Here is a 13,867-nt window from a genome sequence, read left to right as displayed (position 1 = left end):
TGGTAGCCATCTTCTTCTTCAAGTGCCCTCTTTGCGACAGAGGTGGCCAATCATCATAACTATTCGGACTTTAGAGACGGCTGTTCTGCAAAGTTCATTTGATGTACATCCGTACCATTTTCTGAGGTTACATAGCCATGTTAGTCTACCCCTTCCTTTGCTCCTTTTTGTATCTCTCTCTACGTGTAATATGTACGAGATATTCCAATTTTATGATTTTGATTGTATATAAAACTTTCATTTCTTTATTCATCTTTCTCAGAACCTCTTTGTTTGTGACATGTTCTGTCCACGATATTTTCAGAATTCTTCTATACACCCACAACTCAAATGATTCCAGTTTTTTCATTGATGCCGCATTCAAGATCCAAACTTCCATTCCGTAAAACAAAGTCGAGAAAACGTAGCACCTAGCCATATTGTAGTTTAATCACATCAGATGTGAAATTTTAATATTTGAAAGGGTTTTAACCCTAGATCAGAGGCTTAGCCCTGTATCTAATAATTTTAAATTTTTTATTATGTTGTATTTCAACAACTGCTCTTCTGTGAGGCATTTATGACCTATAAGACGAAGCTCTGATGATGACATGTACTATGCCGAAAGTACCTAGCTGAATTTAATAAATAATTTTACACACTATCATTTTTTTGAGAACATACATCTGTTTGCCAGTTTGACTTCCATTTAGAGGTGTGTACAAGTCATCCAGTCTTTTTCAATAAAAATATGTACCTAATAAACAAAATATACTAAGAGTCAAAATTAACGCACCACCTTAAAAATGGGACATTTTTGAAGTCTCGTATTTTCTAAACCTGTTGTCCGATTTTAGTGTTTTTTTTAGCATGTTATAGCTTTATTCTTGAAGAATATCGTTGTGATAATACTGTTGCTAAAGAGGTAAGTGTCATTGTATGCCGGGTGTAACTATGATAGTGTGTTTTTTCCTCAAAGTTCGGAACACCCTGTGGAATATTCTAGCGTATATAAAATATTGAAATTAAAACTCAACTATAGCTTAGGCTTTCTTAACATTTTGCTTTTTGATTCATTCGCTTCTGTTGCATAACAAAAAAGTTATGTACTTTAACAACTAGCAACATTCCTCATCAATACAGGGTGTTTCTAAATAAGTGCGACAAACTTTAAGGTGTAATTCTGCATGAAAATATGACCCTGATTCTAATGACCGTTTGATTTATAAACATATGCCCGCATATGCTTCGTTTTCGAGATACGGGATGTTGAATTTTTTCTTACAAACTGACGATTTATTTACTGCTCTAAAACGGGTTGAGATATGCAAATGAAATTTGGTAGGTTTTAAGAGATAGTTATTGCGCATTTTTTGGCTACAATTAACAATTTTATATTCACCATTGGCGTGCATACGGGTCTTAGTACCCGGTCATAATCCCCGTATGCACGCCAATGCTGAATATAAAATTCTTAATTGTATGCCAAAAAATGTGCAATAACCACCTCTTAGAACCTACCAAATTTCATTTGCATATCTCAACCGGTTTTAGAACAGTAAACAAATCATCAGTTTGTAAGAAAAAATTCAACATCCCGTATCTCGGAAACGAAGCATTTGCGGGCATATGTTTATAAATCAAACGGTGATTATTTTTTATGCAGAATTATCCCTTAAAGTTTGTCGCACCTATTAAGAAACACCCTGTACAGATGAAGAACGTTACTGGTTGTTAAAGTCCCTAACTTTTTTATTACGCAACATATGCGAATGAATCAAACAGAAAAATGTTAAGAAAGATTAAGGCTACAGTTTAGTTTTAATTTCAATATTTTATATACGCTAGAATATTCCAAAGGGTGTTCCGAACTTTGAGGAAAAAACACACTATTATTTTTACACCCGGTACACAATGACACTTATCTATTTAGCAACAATATTATTTGATATTCTTGAAGAATAAGGCTATTACATACTAAAAAAATCACTAAAATCGGACAACAGGTTTAGAAAATACGAGACATCAAAAATGTCCCATTTTTAAGGTGGTGCGTTAATTTTGACGCTTAGTGTATATGCAAAAGATTAATCGTTATTTTTTACTTATAAACAGTGTAAGATCGCTATTTGATTTTAAATACTAAAGGTGAAAACAGGTAGATTATATGTGTTGGTTTGTTGCCAAATTATTGCAAAAAAGCTTCAAAAGTCAATTGTTTAAAAAGTATATCTTTTCCAAGTTTCATTTGCATAAAAGTTAATATCTTTTCGAAAAATGTACAAAAAACTTTATTTTCCTGAGAATGAGGACAATTTCACAAATATTCAGCTATAAAAATTTGAGTAAGTTTCACTTGATAATTATTTCAAAATGAAATTGTTTATCCAAGAAAGCTTTTATCTGCAATATTATTATGCGTGAACTATTGGGTCTAAACGAACTCTGCAAGCACCAAATTGAAGGTAAAGGCTTATACAGTGGGTGATCAAATTATTAGAGCTACCTACTAAAATTCAATTTTTTTACAAAAAGTGTATATAATTGAGCTGTAGAATATATTAATGCGTTTGTTTTCATTTAATTATCTTGTGACACTTTATTAAAGTGCAATAAATAGTCTGGCAATAGTGGCAATACTTGACTCAGATGCCATTGTTTGTCATTGTTGTCCAGTCTAGCTTGTAACTCGTGAGCATATTATTTTGTATTCTTGGTGTTTAGAGTTCTAGTAAACTTTGAGAGTTTCCATTGCTCTCTAGTGATATTCTGACTTTCTGACAGTCCTATACATTTTTTTGTGAATTTAGCAAATATTGCACGTTCGTTACACCAGTGGTACCAGAACATCATGGGAAAAGCCAGAGACATCTCACCAAGGAAAATAGCAGAAATAAAAACCTTATTATTCAACACTAAACACTCCAACAGAAAAATAGCATCAATTTCTAAAGTTTCAAAGGGAACTGTGGACCGTGTAAAGAAAAAGCTTGCATACCATTATTAAACAAAAAGTAAAATTTTATGAGGTGGCTCTAATAATTTGATCACCCACTGTAGTATGAAATTAAATCATGTAACGATTAGAAAGTTTATGTTAAATATTGTAAAACAGTTTTACAAAAGTACTGTAATTATATAAATTGTTTATAACTAAAAAATGATATGTTGGATATTTTGCATATTTTGTTTATTATATACTGTTATCTCCAAATTTATCAAAAGCAGCTGTTAAATACCTATATCAGAGTGTGTCACGAAAAAGGCTTGTCGTTTTGCCAATATCTCTGGTCTATAATTTTAGGGTCGATATTCCCGTCAATCCATTACCGCGCCATTTTCATTCAAAATAATTTATTTATTAGCACTAAGTACCTGTTACAATTTCAACAGCTTTATCAACACTGTAATATCACTGTTAATGGATTAAGTACACATTCAATAAAACCGACAGCAAAAACTCTCAAAACAGAATAGCTGGCCACCTAAGTAGGTTTTCCATTTACGGAGTCAATATCAATAGAGGAGCTGTATAAATGTTGTATTATATGCCATTTTCTAAAATTTAAAGACCTAAAGGTCTAAAGAATGGAGAGCCTACTATAAAAAGTTCTACAGAAACAGAACAAAATTCATATTAAAAGATAATACAATAAATCAAATCCCCAGAAACAAACAATACAAATACATAACACAAAAAGAGATCAAGAAGAAGAAAATGTCCGGATTTGGAGGTATCACACTTGAACTTATAAAAATACGAGTCACGAATACTGGATAAAATGATCCAAGGTATTCCAGAGCGCCATGAAAGGTGAGCAACTCGCAAAGGAATAGACACAAACATATTATAACATAGAAGACAATGCTCATAGAAGACAAATCATCAATAAGTATAATATCCTCAATGGGTAGACTGTATGGGAAAGATTTTTGAGAAAAAAATAGAGCAATTGACAAAGAGAAGAATGGATGAGGACCACGCAAGCTTTACGACAGCATATCATGCTTAGACTACGTTTCAAACTAGAACAAATGCTAGAAAAGAAAAAGCAAAAAAAAAACAAGGATACAGCTGGTATTTTTGGACTAAAGGAAGGCAGTACCCTGTGAAGCAATGTATAAATGGTAAAAAATTGATATAGTCCACTCCTTGTCATGATTCCTTGCAGTATATAAACGAAGAATAAAAAACTGCCCGAAACATATTTTCCAAGACAAAATCCACTTTTCCTACACTTTCTGCCTTGTGCTGATTTTAGTACTTGTTATATTGGCCAAACTGGTCGCTCCCTTAAAGGTCTCCTAACTTCCTATAGAAGTGACATCATTAGTTCTTAATCGTTCTTGTGCCCTTGCTCAACAGCACCCTGAACTGTAATGTAGATTCCTCTAGTGTTCAATTTTTCTGTAGGGAAAATAATTCATGTAAACGACGAATTCTTGAAAATATGTCATAATTCTTAAACATCCTGATATGAAGAAACATAAATACTTCTAAGAATTCTTGTGCCCTTGATCAACATCACCATTAACTATAATGTATATTCCTCTGGTGTTGTACCAGTTAGGTTTAGAGGACCTAATTCATGAGTTTGGACTTTGAGGGCTTATGTTATTCCCTGCGTTTCAAGTTAATGGTGTGACTAAAGTCAGAGCCTGTTTCATTATATCTCTAATGCCCACTAACATAAACAAAAGAGTTGGAAATGTTGACGTAAATCTAATTGTCAATGACCAAGCGGTCAAAGGGTTCATTTATCTAGAGACATCGGTTAACTCAAATAATAACCCATCATTGGAAATAAAAAAGAGTCATAATTTCAAATAGGTGTAATCATGGTCTATCAAAGTACTTAGCTACCAAACGCCTGTTTTAAAAACTCGTGTATAGAACACTGATAGTCTCCGTTCTCACATATGGATCAGAGGTATGGAACCTAACCAAAACAGACGAATCGTCTGAAGAAAGGTAGTACGTAAGTTATTCGGAGCAGTCTGTGAAAATGGATTAAGAACGCGTAGATATAACTTTGAACTGCAGAATCTCTACAAGCAAAAGTTTGGTGGGAAAGCTATTACCAATCAAACAAAACCCTCTGTAGTGGACAGGACATGTAACCCGGGCCACGGAATCCAACATGATAAAAATTCTAAAAGCGCAAACGGTAGGAATGAGAAGACGGGGTATACCAAAGCTCAGATGGATAGACAGGGTAATACAGGATGCTGAGAAGATCGGTGTTGTTAACTGGAAACTCCAAGCAAGGGACAGAGCAGCATCATGATGATAGGCTGAGATGACCAGATTATCCGCATAACCCAAGACGAATTGTCTGTGGTTGCTGAGTCTAGCTATTAACCAATCTAAGACCACATTCTACCAGCGCGAGATAAGGCTTCTTTTGTTTATATTTATCATTGTCTGATAATCTCCAAGTACAGCTAAATATGTTAAAGTGTTGCCGGAGTACAAACTTTTATACAGCATAGCAGGCAAAAAACTGAATTATTTTAAGTTTATGTATCAAATTGGTATCTTATGTAAATATGTATCTTAATTGGGCATTGAAAAATATATTTAATTTATAAAAATATATCTTTAAAGGTAAAATATTGCAAAACCTCTAAATTTTAAAGAACCACTTGGACTGACATGAAATTTGGCATACACATAGCACATACCTAACAAGTCAAAGAAAAAAAGTGATATTCTGCCAATGTGTGCTTTTGCACTAGGGGTGAATTTCACCCCCTTTTGGGGGTGAAAAATATATGTTCGAAATAAGTCCGGAAATGGATAAAGTGACTAATTCTAAGCAACTTTTGTTCTATAAAGTTTTTTCACCAAGTTAATACTTTTCGAGTTATTTGTGAGTGAATATGTTAATTTTACTACAAAATAACCACGTTTTCAGACGGTTTTTCCCAAATAACTCAAAAGTAAGTATTTCGTTGAAAAAAAAATTCTTATCACAAATATAGCACGTAAAAAAGTGAAAAACATGGTGTATATATTAGGTCACTATACCTAGTAGAAGCAGAGTTATAGCTAATGAAAAATAGGTTCATATTCGTCAAATTCCAAATCGAATATTTTAACGTGCCATAACCAAAAAACAAAACCCTTTTTTGGGGAAAACTCATTTTAACTTAAAAAAAAATTTAGCATCAAAAGTAAACAAGTTACACTCAAAATAAAGTAGATCCCTTTTTTTGGTAAGAAATCGGGAAAGTCACCCCCCCAATTAGCATTTCAAATGAACTTAATTGTTACCACTTCACAAGTTTTTTACTCGCGTATGTATCGATCATAGGATTTGTAAGTTTCATCGGTTCAAAGTCCTTATTTTTGAAAGAGCTGTAGTTAAAAGGGCTTGAACGAGTCACTTCTCACGAGTGTAGGCACATTTAGGAACAACGAATCTTAACCAATTTTTGTCTTACAGAAAAAGAAAAAAAGAATGTGTGTGTACTTTGTACGCACGTAAGAAGTTATACTTCTATTATATGATTTTAACGAAATTAATATACTTTAAACAGTTTATTTATATTTTATTTAAATATTAAACTAATTTTACTACTTAGGTATGACTTCTCAAAATTTTTTATTAAAACAGTGCCAAAAATTAAAATAACAAAAGAATAAAACACACACAAACAAACACATTGAAAAATGCCACAAATGATTTCTGAACAATGTAGAAAAACATTTTAACTAAATACGTATTTTCTGAAAAAAATTTTTATAATAAATAAACTTACAATCATAAAATGTATAAATAAAATAAAAAAATAAAAGTTTCCATTGGGGTTCGAACCCGCTTATCAGCGCAGTTAGTATTGAAATTCGTTCACCTTAAACTTGTCATCATGTGCGAAGATCAACTAACTGAACGGATTAAACTTTTGACGGTTCTGAATTTAACCAAATTATTTTGATTTTGAATTGAAATTATTTAGAATTGAAAGAAATATTAAAATACAACAAAACATAGAGTAAGAAAACAATATATTAGGTGAATATTGATAGAAATTTTGATGGTAATCAAATTATGTAAATCAAAGCATTACATATTATTTTGGTAGGTTCTTTTTAAATTTTCCAAATAGGTAGGTACCTATGAAATTTTTTTATTAGGCTACTGAAACATTTACAATTATTACGTCCTGTCGCTTTTAAAAACTATTTAAAAAGTCACTACAATATTATAAACTTGCTTTTTTCTCTGCCATCACAACAATAAAAACTAATATACACAACATTAATTTGTTTATCCAAAATCTCCATATTGAACAATTATTGACATATGATTTTAACACCCAATCAGATCCCGTATAACGTTTATACCATACTGTCGGTGTGCGCATGCGCCCAGTAAAATAAAAATTTACCCTCGTGCCTTAAGAAGTATAACTTCAAAAATACAAGATATTCAGAAAAGTAAAGCCGACTTTTTTTATTGTTTAAAATTTTTGGTATCTCTAACAATTGTTATTTTGTTATTTTGAAAAAAAGAATTTTTTTCAAAATTAAAATTTTTAAAAATTTTACTTTAAAACCAAATTTTTTCAAAAATAAGCTCTTTGAATCGATGAAACTTACAGATCATATAAACAACATAAGTAAAGTAACTTGTGAAGCGGTAACGATTAATTTCATTTAAGTTGCTAATTGGGGGGTGATCTTCCTGATTTTTTTTGCCAAAACAAAAGGGACCAACTTTATTTTGAGCGTAACTTGCTTACATTTGATGCTAGAATTTTTTTTTATAAAAACAGGAATAAAGCTTTTTTTAAACACTTTAAAAAAGTTGTAATGTGTTTTCCCCAAGAATGCTTCATTACTTGGATATTTCACATTGAATTATTCTATTTGGAATTTTTCGAATATGAACCTATTTTTCATTAGCTATAACTCTGCTTTTGCTAGGTATAGAGACCTAATATATACACCGTTTTTTTCACTTTTTTTATAGGCTATAGGTTTGCTAAGAATATTTTTTCGATAAAATGCTTACGTTTTGAGTTATTTGCGAAAAACCGTCTAAAAACGTGGTTATTTTCTTGAAAAATGAACATATTCAGTTGCAAATAACTCGAAAAGTATTGATTTGGTGAAAAAACTCTATAGAACAAAAGTTGCTTAAAATTAGTAAGTTTATCCATTTCGGGACTTATCTTGGACATATATTTTTTCACCCCCGAGATGGGGTGAAACGCACCCCCAGGGCAAAAGCACACATCGGCACCATATCACTTTTTTTCTTTGACATATTAGCTATGCGTACCTATGCCAAATTTCATGTCAATCCAAGCGGTTCTTTAAAATCACAGCAAAAACCGTGAAAGAATGTACTAATAGTAGAATTAGATTTATATTAACCAATTGACTCTTTGACTAATCCTCTCCGTTATTATTTTAGGCCGGCTTAGCAGGTGCGTTCGCCAATCTGACCTTGGGTCAACCAAGAACACCTGAACAACAAGCCTTAGACGACCATTTAAGGAGGCAAGGCTGGGAGGTAGGAAATATAGACTACCTAGGACGAGACTCATTCGACAATATATGGAGCAAAATTTGCGAAACATTGGCACTTGCCCCTGATGCAGGTTCGGAGTAGTATTTGTAACTTCTTTGCTAACAACTAGTACCTTCCATAGTGCCATAAAAGCTGCATGACCTGTCGCAATCTTATGTTTATTTTATTTACTTTGTTTACTTTCTCAACATTTTGTACTCTCTAAATATATTGATTGAGTTTTGTTTTACTATTTTCCTTTATGTACCAATATGCTATAATTTGCGATATTAGGTATTTCTAATTTATATTTAACACTAACGACAGTACATAAATGAGAAACTCTTTGAAAACTTCATAAATTCACGCGCAAGACTTTTTTAGTTTCAAGTAGAAATTAATCCTTTAGATCCTTAAATTAATCCCTTAGAATCAATTTAATCTTTCTTTTTCAGTCTTGAAATTGTTTCTATATTCCATGCGTAACCTAACCTATCTTTGTACTCTATAACAATACCTCTAGAGACGACGTCGATACATTTTTATTAACTTTTTGCTTTGCTTATTTTGTTTCTAGTCTTTTTACTATGTTTATAGTAGTACCAGCTCTCTAAGATACTCAATTAATATTCAGTTCGGGTGTTATTGCTCGAGGTGTGAAATTACATAAACAAGAGATCATTTCATAAAACAAATAGATCCCTTGTTTATGGAATAACACACCTCGAACACCGCTGAGCTGAATATTCAGCTCGTCTCTTAAATAGCTGGTACTACTATACAACTAGAATCTGGATTGCGGTACTTTCGTAGCATTAATAGGCCACTTTTCATTGTTTCATTATAAATGTGTAAACCAGTCTTTGGCCGTGGTTGTAAACTGGTCCCCTTTATCAAATTCATTGTTTGGCAAGTGGATAGTTTGAGTATTTAAGTCATCTTCTTGTTCTCGTTGAATTTATTATGACCACTGATGTGAATAAACCACATTAAATGCAATATATGCTTTATCCGTGTGGTCTGCGACTGCACCAGAGACGATAAAAGCGATGCGGCAACAGTGGGTGCGTTCGGACGACCATAGCGGCTGGCTGGCAGCAGAAATCGGCTGAGTGGTTGCATCCAGCCGTGATAGGGAAAGCTTAGTAAATCTCTCAACGGCTGGCTTCCAGCGGTGACGTCTGACAGCTACTGCTGGCTCAGCTATCCAGCCGCTGTGGTCGTCCGAACGCACCCATTGTCTTCCACTAACTGAAGTTTGACGCAGCCACAGACAAAACGTCTAATATAAACGTCAGAATTGTAAATATAAGTTAGAAATATCGCTAATTTTTGGCAAGCTATTGTTGTATTACTAATTTTTATACTTTCTTCTGTAGCAGTCATTAATTTTCAGCTTGCGAATGCACGAGGCTTTGCTTTGCTTAATTATTTTTGGTGTATTAGTGTTAATTAATTTTTTTGGGATATTTAGAAAGTGAACCAGCTGCAAGTGAGGAAAAACCGGTGGAAGCTGTCGCTGAACCAGAGAAGTCTGCCGAAACAGGTGAACAAACCCTGCGCCTCAAGACTCCAGCAGATAATAAATAATGGATCTATTACCATGTTTTTGTTAAAAATTCAATAATACTGGTTGTTTATCAATTTTATTATATTTTGGAATAGATCCATAAGCTTTGTGTGTACCTGGCTGCTATACTTCCAATAAAAATGTAATTTTTTAAAAATGTCATGCATAACCACCCCCTACCCTACTAATAGTTTCCCTTTTAATTCTTAGGTGCCCAAAAATTTGAAAAAGAATAAATGAAAATAGAAATAATTGCTAATCTTTGATGGTGTATTATTTATTTCTTTTTATGTTTTTATTTTGGGATCATCATCTGGGCAGACATCTTAACCATAGTATCTCACTTTGACATCAATCATTGTTGCATGTAAACTTTCGTTATAGTTCTTCCTTATTCCACTAATTCATTGAGTACTTTCATTATTGCAACATGCATTCATTGTTTTGCTTTCCTTTTCATCACACATTATTCAGTACCATACATAACAGCTAGTTTTGTGGCATCTTTAAAGATTTTTGCAGTTTCCTTTCAAATTTCCTCTCACAACACAATATTCGGTTGTTCAGTTTCATCATCTTGTTTAAACATTATGAAGCATATTTGTGACATTTGTTTCTAACTTTGAAAAGAATTTGAAATGTCTCCAATTGTCTATTAAATTAAAAAACCTATAGGGCAACTTTTTCATCTTTTGCTTAAGGCAATACTTTTTTTCATATTTTTTTTTTATGAACATATGAGTGCTTGAACAATTTTTTTCAGCATAAATAATGTAAATATTATTGTGAACATGTCAAATTACAATACTGGAATTTTTTTTCTAATGCGATGCGGTATAGGTATAGGATATGCATTTTTTAAATTTTTGGGCTACTAAATTATCCACATACTTGGATTTTGCTTAGCAATGCAAGTTGATTACAGTGAAACAGCAACACTTGCAATCCCAGTGGGCAAAAGGTAACCTTCAGCTAATAAAGACCAGCTTATTAAACGGAGTTATCCCTACTAACAAAAAGTTTACGATGTAACATGTGATAAAGTAATTTTTCAGCTCCAACAGTTGAGCAACCCCAAGAAGCTGCACCAGTGGTACTGTCTGCAGCTGTCGAAGTTTCTGATAGTCCACAATCGAAGATCGAATCACCCACAGCAGTAATTCCCCCTCCTCAAACCCCACAATCTGTTCCGTCTGAATCAAAAGCACCTGAACCCACAGAAGCAGCTCCTAAAATACCCCCTGTACAATCGGTTCCCGATCAGCCAGAAAGTCAACAGCCTGTTGTCGAAATACTTTCGGCAGGAGTTGCACCTCCAGCGACAGGAGCTACACCTCAACCGGCAGGAGCTGCACCTCCAGCGGCAGGAGCTGCACCTCCAGCGGCAGTAGCTGTACCTCCAGCGGCAGTAGCTGCACCTCCAGCGGCAGTTGCCATTCAACAGGAGAGTCCTAAATCAGAAACGCCTATTCAACAACCAACATTACCTGGACAAGAAAGTCAACAGGTACCTGTAGAGACTAGTCAAGCTGTACAACCTTCTGAAGTTAAAGAACCAAGTACAGGTGCACCTAGTCCAGCTACTCAAACGGTCGAACCTGTTTCTACTGAGCTACCCAAAGTAGAACCAACTGTAGTTCCTGAAAGTCCTAAACAAGTTCCTGAAACTCAAGCCGATCTGCCAAAAGCTGTAGATTCGTCTAAAGAATCTACTGGTACCGTAACTGCTCAGTCAGTAAGTGAAAAACCACTCACAGAACCTCAAACCGTAGTTTCCCAATCTCCAGAAAAACCAGAAGAACAAAAACCAACAACAGAGGATCTTAAAAGCCCAGAAGTCGTAAGCGATAGTCCTCAGGCAGCAACACAAGAGCCTGTTAAGGAGGCTCCCAAAGACTCTACACAGGAAGTTCAACAAGAAACTCCCAAATCTCCAGAGGAGGCTAAAAAAGTAACACCTGCAGAATCTCCAAAGGAATCACAAAAAGAGGTACTTACACAAGCTCCTACGGAGGCTCCAAAAGAAGTGCCTCAGGTACAACCAAAAGCAGTTGTAGAAGCACCTAAAGAACCTCCCAAGGAAGCTCCTAAAGAAGCACCGAAAGAATCCCCTAAGGAAGCACCGAAAGAATCCCCTAAGGAAGCGCCGAAAGAATCCCCTAAAGATGCGCCGAAAGAAACCCCTGCTCAAAAAGAAGCGCCGAAAGAAACCCCTGCTCAAAAAGAAGTACGAGTATCTAAAGAATCACCTAAGGCAGCTCAAAAAGATGCGCCAAAACAGTCTCCTAAGGAGACACAAAAAGATTCACCAAAGGAATCTCCAAAAGAACCTGAAAAACCTGCACCTAAAGCATCGACACCTAAGCAATCTCCTGCATCTAAAAAAGGTAAAAAGGATACTCCTAAAGAAGAATCTAAACAAAAAGAGACTGCTGAATTACCTAGTTCCAAAGTAACAGAACCTACACCTCCCACGACACCCGTCTCTCCCCCTGTATCACAAGAATCTAGTTCCCCTAGTCCCGTTTCTAAAGCAGAACTACAAGTTAGCGCCAGTGTACCAGAAACACCACCTCCAGCCCCTTCAACAGAAGCCGCAAAAGGCCCTACTCCTCCGCCCCGCAAGAGTGGTGGTGGAAAGAAGAAATAATAGGCTAAATATAATTTATATGTTTTTATTTCGATCAACTGGAAATGTTGATACGTATTGCATTTTTGCCTTCAGGTGTGTTTAACGACGGTGTTGTTTGTATGTTGGCTAATTTAATTTGTAATAAAGCTGTTTGTTTTTGATAAACAATTAATATTTTTGTCTGTGTTTTATTTTTAAACGTTTATACTAAAGATAGTTTCAAAAGTTATGCATCACCTAAAATTATGCTCGTTTTCATAGTTGATTTTTTCATGAACACGTTAACCCATTCCGCTGATATTTTTTATATTATTTTAGACTTTCTTTGGTATTTACACAGTTGGGCAAAGGTGTACTCAAACTCTTTTTTTTTTAACTTATACCGGGTGAAAGGCAAAATATGTTTTTCTTATATCAAGTTTGAGACACCCTGTAGCGAGGACAATGTACATGTGTGGATATACACCAAAATGGTGTTGTAGTCTTATGATTTGTGAACATGTTGTTTTTTGAATGTCCCTGATATCTTGAAACAAAGAAAATAGACGATTTTATTCTTGCACATGTGTTTTAACTGAAACAAAAGTTTGAGACACCCTGTAGGGAGGAAAAGGTACAACGGTACCTTCATATCAAAATTATGTTATAGCCTCATATTTTGTAAACATTTTGGTGTTTCAGTTTCTCTGATATCTTTAATAAATAACGAAGAAACTACATGGTTTTTATCATTAATATGTGTTTTAACTGACGACATGCGATACGTGAGGAGGCCATGTCTTATGAGACCCTAAGATGAAATTATTTCCTATATATACTGCGAAAGGAACAAAGTGCTCACAGAAAGTTCACTGTGCAATGTACCTCTCGCTCTTTAAAGAGCCACCATGTAGACACCAAATTCGTTCTTACTCTCAAGGAAATGCTGGCTGCAAGATGTCAGGAGCTTAAGAGGTGCTGATGTGGGATCAGACCACATGCTAATCAAAGCGAGACTAAAAATGAAATTAGCCAGAGATAAAAACCAAAAAATCAGCAGAAGGAACAAGTACAACGTTGATGCCCTAAAACAAGAATGTATAAGAAATAAATTCAGTGAGAAACTGGCAATTAACCGAACAGTATCACAACAAACTGGAGAGTCAGTCGAAGAAACATGGAAAT

At 34.4% G+C, this 13,867-nt stretch overlaps 1 protein-coding gene across 3 annotated transcripts in view; it reads left to right on the top strand.

The window, feature by feature from the left end:
• LOC114333016 (cell surface glycoprotein 1) overlaps window positions 1–12,881 on the top strand; it is a 104,095-nt gene extending 91,214 nt beyond the window's left edge. For 2 of the 3 annotated variants that reach the window (XM_028282831.2, XM_028282829.2), the window contains 3 exons: window positions 8,406–8,592; window positions 9,976–10,047; window positions 11,127–12,881. In XM_028282831.2, coding sequence (XP_028138632.1) covers window positions 8,406–8,592; window positions 9,976–10,047; window positions 11,127–12,721 — 1,854 coding nt within the window. In that variant the 3' untranslated portion in view covers window positions 12,722–12,881. The remainder of the gene's footprint in view (window positions 1–8,405; window positions 8,593–9,975; window positions 10,048–11,126) is intronic. The other variant, XM_028282830.2, reaches the window with a different exon arrangement.
• The last annotated feature ends 986 nt before the right edge of the window (window positions 12,882–13,867 follow it).

The sequence above is a fragment of the Diabrotica virgifera genome, chromosome 10 (genome assembly GCF_917563875.1).
Source record: "Diabrotica virgifera virgifera chromosome 10, PGI_DIABVI_V3a".
Classification (NCBI taxonomy): domain Eukaryota; kingdom Metazoa; phylum Arthropoda; class Insecta; order Coleoptera; family Chrysomelidae; genus Diabrotica; species Diabrotica virgifera.
The sequence above is the reverse complement of the archived record's forward strand: the minus strand, read 5'-3'. Positions and strand labels throughout refer to the sequence as shown.